Here is a 17383-nt window from a genome sequence, read left to right on the forward strand (position 1 = left end):
CTCACTGCAACCTCTGCCTCCCGGGTTCAATCAATCCTCCTGCCCCGGCCTCCCAAGTAGCTGGGACTACAGGCACACCTACCACACTCAGCTAATTTTTGTATTTTTAGTACAGATGGGGTTTCACCACGTTGGCTAGGATGCTTTCAGTTTCCTGATCTCATGATCTGCCCGCCTTGGCCTCCCAAAGGGTTGAGATTACAGGTGTGAGCCACCACGCCTGGCCCATGTAGCAGTACTTTTGAACTTAATGGCTGAAAGCATCCACCTGCAAACTTATGTATTATATCTGCAAAAGAGTACAGACCATGTGATGAATTTTAAAGGGAAGACAAGCCTGTGGGAATTCAACAGCCATGGCAACGTTTTGAACTTCTTTTTATTAAACATGTAAGAAGTAAGTGAAGTTCAAGACCTAACATAATTGCCAGGAATTATTTGAGGAATTACCAAGAAGAACTTAGACACTATGAAATCCTTACGATGCCCTCTGCTGGAGTTTCCTCCTAGAGCCAGTGATTTTAAGCCAGAAGCAAATGTCTCTGCAGGCATAAGAATTCAAACCAAATGTACTATTCAATTTTAAATGAGATGACAATAAAATTATGTGCTGTATAGCAACAACTTTTTTTTTCTTTCAGACAGAGTGTTTCTCTGTTGCCTAGGCTGGAGTGCAGAGGGGCACTCTTGGCTCAGTGCAATCTCTGCCTCCTGGGTTCAAGCGACTTTCCCACCTTTTTCACAATGTATCCTTATCCTCAAACTCATCCTACTAAGTAGCTGGGATTATAGGCATGTGCCACTATGTCTGGCTGATTTTTGTATCAGCAAAATTATTTCTGGGGTGGAGAGTTACGGACCTTTATTCTCCCACACCCGAAAACATGTTCTCCAAATGATCTGTCAATAGGAATAACTGATAACTGTATTTGCTAACCTACCTTTTTCTTTCTTTAAATTCAGAACTAGAGTGTGGAAAAGTGACATTAAGAAGGTTCTCTTAATTTTCAACACAAGTGATGGGCTAGGCACTGTGCTAGATGCTGCAGATATGCACTAATACACCCATAATAGTTTTGCCTTATTGACTTCTATGTTCTAATAATGCACCAAAAGAAAAGTATAGATTAGCTTTTTATTTTTTTGAGATGGAGGTTAATTCTGTCACCCAGGATGGAATGCAGAAGCGGGATCTTGGCTCACTGCACCTTCTACCTCCTGGGTTCAAGTGATTCTCCTGCCTCAGCCTCCTGAGTAGCTGGGATTACAGGCACATGCCACCACACCCAGAAAATTTTTGTATTTTTCAGAAAGACAGCTTTCATCATGTTGGCCAGGCAGGTCTCAAACCCGTGGCCTCAAGTGATCCACCTATCTTGGCCTTCCAAACTGCTGGGATTACAGGCATGAGCCATAGTGCCCAGGCAAAGAGAATAGCTTTAAATAGAAAGTATGAAACTAAAAGAAACATATGCTCGTCAATTTTATACTGTATTTGGCCAGGTGCAGAAGATCGATTTGTAGTAGTGTAAGGGAATAAGGTCAATTCACATCTAATTGTTTGGACAAGTAACCAGAAATCAAAAGTTGGAGGAGTTGTATCTTTTGAGGCGGGTTGCACAGGCAAGCAGCAAGTTGCTATCTCTCCAATGTCCTAAACTGTTCTATTTCTCCTACTGTGGAAAAATGAGTCTTCGACTTGACACCAATTTATATAGGAAAATGCTTAATAAAACTAATAAGGGCTACATTCCAGGACACAGCCAGACCACACATATACTGAACCTTGATTCTAGAGACACATCCTGTTCAATGTAATTGGATTTTCAAGACCACGAAAATATAACTCTGACACAATATTGGAGAGACAAAAGGAAAGGACATTTTGGGTTGAAATTTTTTCTTTTAAAAATGTGTCCTTGAGTTCTATTAACAATAGCTGAAGACTAGGAACAACTCAAATGTCTATTGAGAGGAAATTGATAAATTATGTGCATATTATAGAGTAATATTTAGCAATAAAGGGAAATAATCAACTCTATTAATCAACATCATGATCATGGATCAATATAATCTTTCTAACCCTGAGTGGGGAAAGCTAAACTAAAAAGTGTCCATAATATAAATAAATGTATACAAAATTCTAGAACAGACAAACCTAATATAAGCTAAAAAAGTTCAAAAAAGCTAGGTGCAGTGGCTCATGCCTGTCATGCCAGCACTTTGTGAGGTGGGCGGATCGCATGAGCTCAGGAGTTCGAGACTAGCCTGGCCAACATGCCGAAGCTACCCCATCATTACCAAAAATACAAAAATTAGCCCAGTGTGGTGTGGTACGCAGGAACAGAAAACTAAATACTACATATTCTCATGTATAAGTGAGAGCTAAACATTGCGTTATACACTGTTTAGCTCTCACTTACATGGAAACAACAGACACTGCAGATTCTTAGAGGGAGGAGGGAGGGTTCGGTGCAAGGCCTGAAAAACTACCTATTGGGTGTTATGTTCACTACGTGTGTGATGAGATCATTCATACTCTAAACCTCAGCAGCACACAATACATTCATGTAACAAACCTGCACATGTATGCTCTGTGTCTAAAATAAAAATTAAAAACATAAAAAATGAACAAAGACATATGAGCAGGCATTTCTCGAAAAAGGAGATACAAATGGACAACATATATGTAAACAATTCTTATCCTCTCTAGTCATCCCGGGAATGCAAATGAAAACTACCAAGAAATATCACCTCACACCTGTTAGAATAGCTATTATCCAAAAGATGGATGATAACAAATTTTGGTAAGGATGTGGAGAAAAGGGAACCTTTGTATACTGGTGGTGGGAATGTAAATTAGTATGGCCACCTTGGAAAATAGTATGGAGGCTTCTCAAAAATTTAACAATAAAAATGCCATTTTGTTCCAGCAATCCCACTTATTTATATATAATATATATATATCCATATATATAAAAATATATATATATCCATATATATAAATATATATATCCATATATATAAATATATATAATCCATATATATATAAATATATATATATGAAGTCATTGAAATCAGTATGTGAAAGAGATATCTGCACTCCTATATTCCTTTCAGCACTGTTCACAGCAGTCAAGATTTATGAAGAAGACATACAGGTTATCATTCATGGACGGATGAATTAATGTTTTATATATATATATATATATGTGCAATGGAATATTATTCAGTATTATACAATAATGAAACCCTGTCATTTGTGACAACATTGATGGATCTGAAGGACATGAAGTCATGTGAAATAAACCAAACACAGAATGACAAATACTGTGTGATTTCACTTGTATTTGAATCTCAATAAAACAAACTCAGAAGCAGAGGGAAGACTGGCCGGGAGCTGTGGTGCAGATAAATGTGTAGGTGTGATTAGAGTACAAAGTTTTAGATATAACACATAAATAAGTTCAGGAGGTCTAATTTACAGCATTGTGCTTATAGCTATGAATACTGTATTGCATACTTAAAATATAAAAGGAGGGTGAATTTTATGTTAATTATTCTTACCAATAAAAATAATAATTAGAATGGGAGGGAGAACTTTGGGAGGCGATGAATATGTTTATAATCTTGATGGTAGTGATGCTTTCACAATGTATCGTTATTCTCAAACTCATGAGATATACACATTAAATAGGTACATCTTTTTGAATGTAATCATGTCTCAACAAAGTGTTTTTAAGGGCGGTTTAAAAAGGAAGGGTAGATGTTCCTTTGCCCTTCTGTCATGCCTTTTTTCTGCCTGCTGTCTAGAATTCAGAAATAACAGGTGGGAATTTAGCAGCCGAACTAGGGCCTTTTCTAAAGTATAGCAGAGCAGAGAGCTGGAAGGGACCTGCATCCCTAATGATATTAGAAAGTATCTGTACTAGCCCTGAATGGTATAACTACAGGTTAATTTTAAGTGAAAAAGAAATCAACTTTTGCCTTGTTTAAGCAAACCTATTCAGGCATTAATTTTATAAATATGTAGAGAATACATACTCCTTATGAATAGAAACAATGTTTATGCCATATGGTCCATGATGAGTGTTCAACAATGTGTGATGATGATAATAATGAAGACAATGGTGATAAATAAAAGAAAATAAAAAGCAGTGAAACAAAGTGGTTTAATAGCTATACCTAGTTTGTTGAAAGATTCTGCTGCTAATATTATTCAATATTTTTGTATGCTGGTGCAAGTAAGGAAATTTACATTGTCTAATAAAAATTATTTATTAATTTATAAAACCGTAAAAATTTCATAGAATGGGACTAAGAAGCTGCATTGCAAACTAACACTTTCAGTTGATTTTATGCACAGTAATTATTGAGAATCCCCTTATCTAGATCCAATGGATCTGGACCTACATAGGTGCTATCAAGACTTAATGAAGAAAATTTTCCTGACTCTAGCCATACCTCCAGTTAGTAATAGATCTAGAGATTTAGAACTGAAACCCAGACCTCCTGCTTCCATGTGCAGTGACCTTTCACTGTCTTGTTTTGCTTCATTTGATGAAGAGGATTTGAGAATAAATGATCACATAATTCAACTCCTCCTCAGCTCTGAGAATTATAGCCCTGGCCTGGCAAACAAGAAGCTCCCGCAGTAGTAGAGGAGGCAAATATACATTCACTAATCTAACATAAAAGGCAGTAGGCACTGTACCATAAACGAGGCACTGTGGGGGTTCAGACCAGGGGCAAAGCGGGGATTAATAGGGCTAGTAAAGTCTGGGAAGTGTTCACTAACAAAATGTCTAATCATTAACTAAACGGTTTCTCAACATGGCCTAATTAATTGTAACTTAATATAAATGGTTGTTGTTCATAAACCTTAATCTTTTGCCAAAATATTTGTAGCTTATGTTCCCATTTAACAAGGTTTTCTGGTTAAAACTGTGCACCCACATCATTCTAATGAACTTAGTGTCCAATAAAACATGGACTCTCAGTCATCCCATGAAGGTGATTTTGTGTGCATAGTATATCTCTGTCTGTGAATATGCCTAATGAGGTATGGAAGGACACTTATTATCCAAACAGAGACATTCCACTGGTGCTAGAGAGCCACAGATGGAAGTTTTCTCTGCCTACTGGAAATAAAGCCAAGCTTTCTTCTTTCCTCATCCGTGAGGATTGCTGTCCTCCTCGTTATCATTCTCTTTTTTTTATGAGCCAAGCTCTACCAAATAACAAGATAAACTTTGTGTAAGACTTGGTAAGAGTAGAGTGTCTGACACCTTATGGTGCTATAATACTCAAAGCAAAAGTAAAATCACCTATGACCAGAAAAGGGAGTCACACAGGAAATCTAGAAGACCTATTGGCTGAGAGACCTGCAGCCTCATAATTCATTAGCTCTCCATAGCAACTCTCACAGGAAATGAAGTCAGTGGTGTTTCAAGTGCTTGAAACCCTTTTTACTCTACCTCTAAATGTGAATTAATTAGGCAAGTTTACTAGCAGTTACTAGACCTCAAAAGCAAAATAATCAGGCATTATTCTACTTTAAGTTGCATTCCAATTCCTAACATTGTAATTCCCTCTTCCTTCTCAGCAACTAGTCTTCTAAATTAGAACTTAAACACAATGACCAGATATGACCCTGCAACAGAGCATACCCTTCTGCATTTAGCATGCAATCGTGAGTCACAGGTGTAAGACCCCTTGAACAGACATGGTTTTGGTGATGATGTGTAGGACTTATTGCTTTTACCCAAGAAGAAGATCAGGCATCCTAAGTAGATCAGAAAATTTTCTGGAGCTCTTGAATGTGTATAGGCAACAAAGATTAAGCAACCTCTTGCCTTATATGAGGCAAACTATCTTCTCATATTTTCTTTTGAATTCAGCATTTCAAGGTTGTGGAAGGAGTGGGAAAGTAGCCATGGACATGTGAGAATGCGGATGATCCTTTTACATTGTCAGGGATGGTCAAATTCTAAGCTTTACATTGTTTGCTAAAAGACACTTTACAAAGTTTTTAGCAGAAAATATGATGGCACACATGTCTATTCTTGGTGAACCCAGACTTTTTTATCTAGTCTGTGATAGTAAATTTCAAAGGACTGCTTAGGGTTAATGAATCCTTCAAGTTATAAAGATGAAGGGCAGTTTTTGAACAATTCCCATTTTGCTGTATGAAGACTAATCTGGAAGAAGTAAAAGGGAAAGACTGAAGCGGAGAGAACGGAGGTGGAAAATGAGTTCAGTTGATCAAATATTTGTTAAGCACCCATTGTATGTGGGGCCCTTACACGGAAACAAGCAGACAAAGAACAAAAGCATGTGATGGCCTTGCTCCTAAGAAGCCAGAGGCCAGTCACCGGGATTGCTACATACCAGGAAGACGTCAACAAGCCCCTGCAATATGGCACTGGCATAGGATGAAGAAGAGGTTTCTTTCTATGAGATAAATAGCACACGACCAAAAAAGAAAGCCAAAAGTTACACAAGGCTAGAAAACCTAAGGCACCAACTATCTGATTGTCGGTGGTGACTTTGGAAGGAAAATTATTATTAGGATTATTTTAGTACTAAGAGTTTTGAGCTGTCTATCCAAGATTTTTATCTGCACCTCTGCCGTAGGTAATACTGTGTGTGTGTGTGTGTGTGTGTGTGTGCGCGCGCGCGCACACATGAGTGTGTGTGCCTTTGAATGTGTTTGAAATATATTCTCTATCCCACACTCCACATAGTTTTGGGGCTGATCTGAAACTATACTCTTAGGGATGGGGTTAAGCTACTCTATCACATTGTGAAGAGCTGATATGTAAGAGACTCTTAACATTTTACAAATTTCCTTTAAAATGCTTCCTTTTTTGTGAAGGGAAGAATAAGAATTTGTAAACAAATGCAAAAATATCTTTAACTAAACAAAAGAACAGTTCGTTTGGCTTGTTATGATTAGCAGAGAGGATAGTTGCAGACACTATAAAATCACTCAGCAACAAAATTTGACAAAACCTTAAATATGGCTCTATTTTTCCTGTTTTATAGAGGAAAATACTAAGGCTCTGGGAAGTGAAGTGCTTTTCCCAACAGTGGAGTAAATGTCAGAGTCAAGGCTGGGTTTTACATCCTGGCCTTCCCTATACATCCCACCCTATGGTTCTGTTGCGCTGTTCCTTTGTGTGACTCCGTAAACCTAGTTAAAGGTGATACCATATCAAATTGTATTAACTCAGTAGCACACAACACCAGGGAACTGATTTATAAGATTATTATCCTTGTGGCATTACTGAAGACCCAACTGATTAGTAGTTATCAAGTAATCAACCTGGCTAAATATATGGGTTTGATTTTTAATTTTGAAAATGAAAAATATTTTAAAATACATGTCTTACATCCATATCCCCAGGAAATTCTCATCAAGTTTTAAAACTTCCAAATTTAGATAAACTAATGGTTTTTTTGTTTTAATTTTCACTCAATGAAAATAGAAGAAACTGATTGGATGGAACAGCACAGCAGAAGCATTACTTATAGCCAAAAATGGAGTACAACAAAAGAAGAAAATGCAAGACAGTGCTTAAAAAAGCAGTCTAATGAAAAGTGGGGTCTCCTCTGGATGTCCTTAGGTAGACATTGCAGCAGCACTGTAAAGTTTTTCTGGAAGGCTGGGGAAGAGAGGAAGAAAGAGAGAAGGGGCAAGAGGAGAAAATAGAATGAGGCTCAGAATACCAAGCCTTAGTGCTGTGCATATCACCTTCCTCACTACATCACTGGGTGATCTTGGGAAGTTTCTTCCTTTCCCTCAGCTCATTTCCTCATCTGTAATGTAAGTGACTAGACAAGACAGCCTATGATGTTCATTGTAACTCTAACTTTTCTTCCCAAAGCAAACAGCTGGAAAAAACACTGTGCTCACAATATGCAACAAATAAAAACAAAAGATTTTTAAAACCCCCTAGCGTAACTTCAATTCTTACAAATAAGCAATGGTACATCCTAATCTTACAAAGCCCTTTTGTGATTTCATTTTTAAAATCATGTCAAGTTTTATTTTACTTCATAATAAGATAATGGGAGATAAAGTGTTAAATGGGTTCATGAAGAAATGTATATAAAAGACACAATAATCCAAAATAGGTAATTGTTATATTAATGGTTCCCTTTACTAGGGGGGGGGGGAGCAGATAAAAGAATGTTAGGAAAAGCTTCATAAAGTGGATTATACAGAATGTGCTTTAAAAGAGTTTGGTGTTTTATTGAGTGGGGAAAAAAAAATGGGGTTATTGTTCAAGGGTTAAAGCTATACAAAATGAGTCAATTACAGAGTTAGGCTCCAAAACATAGTACCTATAGTTAACAATGAGGTATTTTGTATTTAACAATTTGTTAAGAGGGTCGATCTTAGGGGTTCTGACAACAACAACAACAACAAAGGGACGTAGGAAACATTTGGAGGTGATGGATGTATTATTACCTGGATATTGGGTATGGTAACAAGAGTAATATATATGCGCAAACTTGCCAAACTATATCCATTAATTATGTACTGTTAGTGTATAACAATTTTGCTTCAGTTCCTACTATATTGCCTGGCAAACAGTAGATGTACGACGTCAGATCAATGATTATTGCTTGTGCATGTCGAAAATAATAAAGAAAGCAGGTGACAATAAAGACATCCTGAATCTTTGGGAAATAAATAGCATCCACCTGCTTTCTCATCCATTGAGATATAAGCACATTTTTGTACTTGTGTGTCCTGGAAGTTTCCTGTGGGAGATTTAGTTATTCTCTTTTTGTTAGGCTCTACTAACCAAGGACAAATCACAGACTCAGAGAGCTTCATAAAAAGGCCCAGACACTCGATGCCCAGAGACTCCAGGCTCAACCTACATTGATGCTGGCCCTTCAGCCATGAGACTACATTTGCTTCTCCTTATTCTCCTTCTTTTTTCAATTCTCTTATCCCCAGGTAAGTTGGTAGCTGATTACTATGAGGTTCTGCAGATTAGCAGGCTATATCCCTGGCCAGACAAGATCCTAGAATCAGTCCTGTGGGTTCAAGAACCTAATATTTACAGCTTCACTAGGATTATAATAGGGAAAAATAGAAAAGAGACTCATTTAGCAGTAGCTCCTGTTGATAAGATTCCATCCATGTCTTTTGACCTAGTGAGTGGATATAATAATGGATGCTGCTGAAATTCAATCCTGTCAGATCAAACTGCCTACATATAAATTTTGATGCCCCACCAAGGCATCTCAAGATACAAAGTAAGGATACAACAGAATGTGACCTCAATGAGATGCCTTTGTGGGACACGGAAATTTATATGCAGGCAGTTAAATCTGACAGGATTGAATTTCTATGGTATCTATTATTATATTCACTTACTAGGTCAAAAGAGATGGATGGAATCCTATCAATAGGAGCTACTGCTAAATGAGTGTTGACAAATCTGAAAGTTTTTTTTGAAGAGACAAACAGAAAAATTATAATCCTAGAATAAGTGAAAATTATATAAGACTTTTCAAAATAAATTATGTTTTATGTGGTTATGAATAAAAAATGATTTCCAAAGTGAAACTGAGGACTAGAAAGCAGAGTTAAAGGAACTTCAGACAAGTGAATTAAAAAGGAGCAAAGACATAAGGAAGTGCTGCTCATGGTATATACAGGTAACCACACAGAAATGGGTAACATAACTTTCAATACAAAAATGGCTAAAATGTAATGGGCTAAACATGCATTCTGGGGGCTTTTGGAAAAAAAAACAGCAAAATAAACCTAAAGAAGATAAAGGGAAAATTATAAATACAAAATATAAATTAATGAAACAAATGAGAAAAAACTAGTATTTTAAAAAATGTTTTTCAAAAAGTCTAATACAGTTTGTAATAACCTCACAACACTGAACAAGAGAAAATGAGAAGATGCTTAAAATAACTATTGCAGGAATGAAAGGTTAATATCAAAACAGATGTTTCAGAGATTCAAATAATTTTTAAATTTGTGTATTATATTCCCTCTTCGCTGTGTACTTGGGGATTTTCCTGTTGCAGTTCACTGTATCATGACTGTGTCATCATTTTTGATGCTAGTAAATTATTACAATCAGCATACAAATATGCTGTTGTTTTTCTGATCTAAGAAAAAGAATGTCCTTGCTTTTCTTCTGATGCCAGCTGTCATCCCATTTTTTGCTCTACTTTTCAGCAAAACATCTTAAAATAGTTGTCCACACTCTCTGTCTTCAATTCCTCTCCTCTCATTGTTTCTTAAATATATCCCAATCAGGCTCTCTCCCCCTTTTTTGACCATGCTATTGACACCACTTTTGTCAAAGTGACGAATAATCTCCGTATTGCTAGATCCAATGATCATTTTTCACTACAACTTTAATTGGCCCATTAGCAGCATTTGACACAAATAATCACTTCCTTCTTCACAGTATACTTTCTTCACTTGGCTTCGAGGACAGCACATTCACTTGATTCTCAGCCTATGTCACTGGAGCTACCACTTTGGCTTCCTTTGTTTCTTCCTCATCTTTTTGCATCACACCTCCTATTGGAGAGCTCCAGAGCTCAGTTCCTGGTCCTCTTCTCTTCTTCCTCACCACACACTCTTTGGAAGGGCTCAGCAAGTCTCATCTTTTTAAATTCTCCTTTTGGACGTCCTTTTGAACTCCAGGCTTATAATAAATTATCCAACTGCATAACTGGTATATCTACTTGGACACTTAATTTCAAAAGTAATATATATCCAAAAATGAACTCACGATTTTCCCTCAGAAACCTCTACATACAGATTTTCTCTTCTTGCAGAGTGCCATGGTCAGCATTGGAGCCTCTCTTAGCTTTCCTGTTCACTTTCATCCTCAGCAAGCCTCTATCTCTGCACCTCAAGAATCTCTCAGGGCTCCCATCCCTTGCCCAATCTCGAGCATTAGCTGCCACACACTCAGTGAAAGACCAGACAATCTACTTCGCTCAGCCACCTGCCCTGCCCTGCCTTCAGATCTCATCAGGCCTCTCTTCTTATGCACCTGTGAGAAAAGGGAGTGAAGGGGGGATTCTCTCAGCTCCCCAACCCACTCCCCAGTAACAGAGGATTTTCCACGATTCTCACAGTGAGAACTTTATCTTGCTCTGACCTCAAATTGCAGCAGTTCCTACATGCCTGTCCCTCAAAAGTGTCTCATGTAGTTCTCCCGCTCTCCATCTGATCTTACCTAGGAGCACACAGGATAGGTCAGGAAAAAAGCATTAGTGGGGCTGGGCGTGGTGGCTCACGCCTGTAATCCCAGCACTTTAGGAGGCTGTGGCAGGCAGATCACGAGGTCAGTGGCTAATACGGTGAAACTCTGCCTCTACTAAACACAAAAAATTAGCCGGATGTGGTGGCACGCACCTGTAGTCCCAGCTACTTGGGAGGCTGAGGCAGGAGAATCACTTGAACCCTGGAGGCGGAGGTTGCAGTGAGCCAAGATCGTGCCATTGCACTCTAGCCTGGATGACAGAGTGAGACTCTGTCAAGAAAAAAACAAAAAGAAGAAGAAGAAAGAGAAAGAAGAAAGAAAGAAAGAAAGAAAGAAAGAAAGAAAGAAAGAAAGAAAGAGAAAAAAAGAAAGAGAAAGAAAGAAACAAAGGAAGAAAGGAAGAAAGGAAGAAAGAAAGAGAAAAGAAAGAAAGAAAGAAAGAAAAGAAAGAAAGAGGAAAGAAAGAAAAAAGAAAGAAAGAGAAAGAAAGGAAGAAAGAAAGGAAAGAAAGAGAAAGGAAGGAAGGAAGGAAGGAAGGAAGGAAGGAAGGAAGGAAGGAAGAAAGAAAGAAAGGAAAGAAAGAAAAAGAGAAACAAAGGAAGAAAGAAAGGAAAGAAAGAAAGAAAGGGAGAGAGAGAGAGAGAGAGAGAAAGAAAGAAGAAAGAAAGAAAGAAAGAAAGAAAGAAAGAAAGAAAGAAAGAAAGAGAAAAGCATTAAAGCATTAGTGAGTGGGAGTGAGTGTGTTTGGGCCCCTACTGATGCTAAACTATCACAAGCCCATGCTCAGCCTTTCAACATTTGCCTGAGGTTTACTTGTTTCCTTCTTTTCTCCATCAAGGGCAGCTGCCTCCTGCTTCTGCTGCTGCAACTCATGTACACACAAAGCATCAGTGGATCCGTTCTTTTTTCAGTAGTGCTTCATCACTCTGAATTTAAGTTAATTAGCTTTTTTTGAGACCTCAGCTCTGTCTTTTAAAATGAAATCTATGGTCTATAGATTATCCAGCTTATTCTCTTTGTCAGGGCAAGGGCATTTTTCTATAACTTTCTAAATTCTAAACAAAAGTAAAAGTTCAGTTCTTTTCAGAATTCCCCCATGCCAGAAAGTATTACTATTATCATCAGTTTAGTGATATTTATGGAATTCAAAGCTGACTCTGAGATCACCTTTTGGGTTAAATTCTTTCTTCCTGATATATAGCCTTTGAAATTTTATTTGCTGCAGATCCCTTGGTAGTGAACAATTTTAGTTTTTATCTGTCAATTTCATATTGTTATTTTTGTTCTTAAAAGACAGCATTACTGAGTACCCAATTCTATATTAACAGTTATTTTCTCTCAACATTTGTTGATACTAGTTTACTCATTTTTAGTTTTTGCTTCACTATAATATTCAGATAAATATTATTTCATTATAAATTGTCCTTTTTTCAATGTTTGTATGGTCTGGTGTTTGGTTTTAATGTTTTATAATTTAACTAATGTGAATTTATTTTTATATCATCTGGTAGAAATATATTCTTTGAATCAATGGATTTATACTTCTTCCTAATTTCTTTTTGAAAATCTCCTGAAAAGGGGAACATCACGCTCCGGGGACTGTTGTGGGGTGGGGGGAGGGGGGAGGGACAGCATTAGGAGATACACCTAATGCTAAATGACGAATTATTGGGTGCAGGAAATCAACATGGCACATGGATACATATGTAACAAACCTGCACATTGTGCACATGTACCCTAAAACCCTAAAGTATAATAAAAAAAAAAAAGAAAATCTCCTGAAATGGTGAATCCTCTTACACTTTTCTCTCCGCATATTTGAATTAAATAAATGTTAGACCTTGTGTTTACATGCTACATTCTGGATATATCATTTAAGCATTTTTTTCTTTACTAATTATCCTGTTACCTATATCTAATATATCATTGATAACTTGCATGTATTTTTAAAATTTTTTTAATTCAGACTTGCCTTTTTTTTTTTTTTTTTTGGAGACAGAGTCTCACTCTGTTGCCCAGGCTGGAGTGCAGTGGTGCGATCTTGGCTCACTGCAACCTCCACCTCCCAGGTTCAAGTGATTCTCCTGCCTCAGCCTCCTGAGTAGCTGGGAGTACAGGTGCCCACCACCATGCTCAGCTAATTTGTGTGTGTATATATATATATATATATATATATACTTCTTTTTTTAGTAGAGACAAATTTTCACCATCTTGGGCACGCTGGTCTTGAACTTTTGACCTCATGATCCACCCGCCTCGGCCTCACAAAGTGCTGCGATTACAGGCATAAGCCACCACGCCCAGCCAGACCTGCCCATTTTTTCTACTATCTATATTGTTTTACTATTGTTTTTACATCTTTGTAATAGTAGATTGTTTCTTTAAACAATCGATACACAGCTGCTTAATTATTTCTCCACAGTGACAATTCCAATACATTTAGTTTTCAAGGGTTTAAACATGCTATTCATTTCATTAACTTTTATTCATGGTGTCTTGCTTACCTGATAATTTTTAATACTGAACTCTTTGCTCATCCTTAATCTGCCATCACTCTACGGTCTGAAATGAGAATGCTATTATGCAAACTTCCTCTGTGAAACTGACTCAATGCTTTATCTCAATATAGAAGTTCCAGGATTAACGAAATGGAATTTCTGATGGCCCAAGGGTCAGTAGTACCACCATTAGCATTGCTGATAATAGCAGATCTTCCTAGAAGATCTGGGAAACCCTCACCCCCCTCTGTCAGCCAGCCAATACAAAGTGCCCAGTGCTCAAGCTCCAGTTCACAGACTAGTTTTGTGTTTGAAAGAGGAGATATTTTAAGAACTTGCCTAACCATTTTGAAGAATAGAAATGTTTCACAGAGATCCTCTAAAATGTATTTGTTCGACAGCAGCAGTCATTTGAGAGCAGCTAACTTGCAGTCATGGCCAAAAGCCTAAATCTTTTTTCATTCTAATCACACCAATTTTGTATCTTTTGGAGATATCTCAGATTCAGATGTGTTCATACTATTCTATGATTTGGGACACTACTATAGATTCTTCAAAATGTTACAACATTCCAGTGGTATTTTGGGAGGTACAGAAGGAGAGGAAAAACAATGGGCTCAAGTCTCCCCTGACTTCTCTTCTTACAACTTATTTCATTGTCCAAAACTTTTAGAATGATATTAATACAACATTGACAGTGGGTATTCTTCTTTTCCTTCTGATTTTAATAGTATTGAAGAAAGTGTTTTGCTATGAAATTGCTGTATTGGTTGTATTCAGACAAATTTTGACTTTGTAAAGGCAATATTCTTCTCATTATTTTTAAATATTTACCAGGATTCACGGTATTATTTTCAATTCTCCCTGTTCAAAGGCATATTTAAATAACTTGATGAAATGGGTATATTATATATGTTATTCTGCTATAGAAACAGAAAAACCAGCACCAAATTATATTCTAGATACTTTACACACCAATTGCACCATCTTTTTTTATCTAAGACGTTTCAATTCTTCCACAGGTGGGAGCACATGAATTAACATCATTTACTACTTGTAGTTTTCACTACAGACTTTCAGACTTATGGTGCCTAAAGGAAATAGAATGCTTCTAGCTGGGCTTAAAAGCTACAAATAAACAGAGGAAATATACACTATTTTGAAAGTACCACTTGAATGTTGTGTATGTATTTCAATATTATGTTGCTAATTTTAATTGTTCAAGGTTAAAGAGCTTAAACCTCCTCCTCATGCATTCCTGAATCACCGATTACTCCCACACATACATTCTTTGATACAGCATAAACCTAAGTAAATAAAGATGTGGCAAAATGAAAAAAATAAAATAATGTTATACCATTCTCATCTAGGAATGGCATCAGTAGACAGATGTGAATAAAAGTAATGTGATTATAATTTTAAAAATCATTTAATAGGATCCATTTATTATTAAATGAACATTAAATTACTTAATTTATAATAAATCTTTAACACAATGAAAACTCTTAATGCAGAGTGAGATCAAAATGAAGGTATTAACTGTTTTTTTCCTAATCCTTGCTTTAGTTGTTCTTTCCACCAGACCGTCACTTTATTTTAAGGATATTGTAATAGCACAAAGCCATCAGCTTTACCATTAGAGAGATCTTCATTAAATTATCTTTGTTGTAATAAAGGTCATCTGGAGGAAATACTGGTCTGAATACAATAATAAATGTTAAGCTTTCTAGCATTTTCCACTTTTAGACACAAATTGAAAGAATCATTTATAATGTCAAAAACATACTTTTTTCTAACTAATCTATTCTATGACTAAGACACTATTAGCAATTAAAGTAGATAGATCAAACCCAAATGTGGAGAGAAAAAGTAATTTCTACTTATGTTTGAACAGATGAGAGCATGAATAAATTGAAAGCCTGAAATATTAGCTTGGGGGAGTAACGTCACTTGAGGGAGCAGGAGCAGGATATACCAGCCTTTAGCTCTACACCTCCCCCCAAGAAAAAAATATATAGATAGCTATGTACAAACCAAAATAGCCCTGGGAGGGTTCAAGGGACCATTTAAGAAACTATGGCAACACAGTGAAGCCAAAAAAAAAAAAGAAAGAGAGAGTGAAAGAAAAAAAAAAAAAGAATGGCAATATAGAAAAAACAGCTGCTGAAATCAGCATACCTGAGATGCCAGAAACATCTTTTTTGGCTGGAAACAAAAGCAGAAAGGGACTATCTGTATCAGCCACAAGGTGGAACCACCATGGCCCTCAGTAACCCACTCTGGCAGAAGACACTGGCATTTTTTGCCACTGGAGTAAGCAACAGCACTTTCTGACAGAAAACCCAGAGAAAAAAATGAAGATGTACCATCTCCTCCCACATCCCTTTTCCCCACCAAAAATGCAGTGACTGTTGGGCCAAACAAGGACTGGAACTGCTACCTTTCTTAATCTGCATGTGTCTCTGACATATGAGCAGCAACCATTTCAAGAGCTCCCACATAAAAATGCTCATACTAAATTTATTCTGTTACTTAAGAGTGTTTATGGATTTACATTCCATTTGTGGACTAACTATCTCACTGGATCTTCTTTCCTGCAGTAAGAGGTGGTTTGGGTGCTGCAGAAGGTCATTGTCTCAATTTGTCTGGTGTTTGCAGAAGAGATGTCTGCAAAGTAGTAGAAGATCAAATTGGTTCCTGCCGAAGAAGGATGAAGTGCTGTAGAGCATGGTGGATTTTAATGCCAATTCCAACACCACTTATCATGTCAGATTATCAAGAACCCCTTAAACTTAAGTTGAAATGAAACTGAGATAAAATAAAAATACATTAAAAGTGAAGTTATTTGCATCTAAGAATATTAAAATATACATATTAAGTACTTCCATCTTGATAACCATCTTGCATTTTCACTTATCAACATAAATGAATAAATACTAATTTCAAATATACCCAAGTACTATTTCTTTGTGAGTCATTAAAAGATCTTAACAAAACTTTTAAAAATGAGAAAACTGTTACTTTTGTTTTCCAAGAGGGTGGATTGAAGGCATTGTTAGCCTGCCTCTTGCACTTGGAAAGACAAAATGGTGTGTAGAGATTCACACTGTGAACTGTCTTTCAAGAAGCAACACAGGAATTTAACAGGAAAATTGAAATAAGCCACAGACCATTTGAAAGAAGTAGTAGGATGCAGCTTACACCATAAGCTAGGCAGAAAATTGTAAGTTTCCAGGGTGGGAGAGGGGGGTAAACTGACTCTAAGATATACCCTTCCACTGGGAAACCTATCAATCCAGGCTGTGAGGGAAGGCCTTAACCCTACTCAGCGCTGGAGCTGATTTAGGGAAGAGTGGTGAGTATATGAGGAGTGGCATTGGGATGTGCTTTGAATCTCCAGCACATTCACAGTTTCTGGCAGGATGGAGGGAAGCCATTTCTGATTCTACCTCAGAGAGGACCTCCTAGAAGTCTGCCAGCTAACTCCGATGGTGGTCACAGGTTGAGAGAACCTCCCAACTGAAAATGGGGACAAACTCCCCAGGCCAGAACTGAGAGGTGAGTGGGAAGTGTGATGCAGCAGCAAGCCCAGGTGCTGGGGGCCCCTGCTCTGCAGGTGGA

The 17383-nt window shown here is 37.2% G+C and overlaps 2 protein-coding genes across 2 annotated transcripts in view; one reads left to right on the top strand and one right to left on the bottom strand.

Moving 5' to 3' along the window:
• LOC129487373 (beta-defensin 103A) overlaps window positions 1-17383 on the bottom strand; it is a 215737-nt gene that overhangs the window by 24368 nt on the left and 173986 nt on the right. The gene's annotated exons all lie outside the window — the stretch shown is intronic.
• LOC129487390 (beta-defensin 109) lies at window positions 8793-16813 on the top strand. The gene is made up of 2 exons (XM_055287996.2): window positions 8793-8974; window positions 16363-16813. Exons 1-2 carry the CDS (start codon window positions 8917-8919, stop codon window positions 16566-16568), a joined length of 264 nt encoding a protein of 87 aa, XP_055143971.2. The 5' UTR covers window positions 8793-8916; the 3' UTR covers window positions 16569-16813.

The sequence above is a fragment of the Symphalangus syndactylus genome, chromosome 1, assembly GCF_028878055.3.
Source record: "Symphalangus syndactylus isolate Jambi chromosome 1, NHGRI_mSymSyn1-v2.1_pri, whole genome shotgun sequence".
Lineage (NCBI taxonomy): Eukaryota > Metazoa > Chordata > Mammalia > Primates > Hylobatidae > Symphalangus > Symphalangus syndactylus.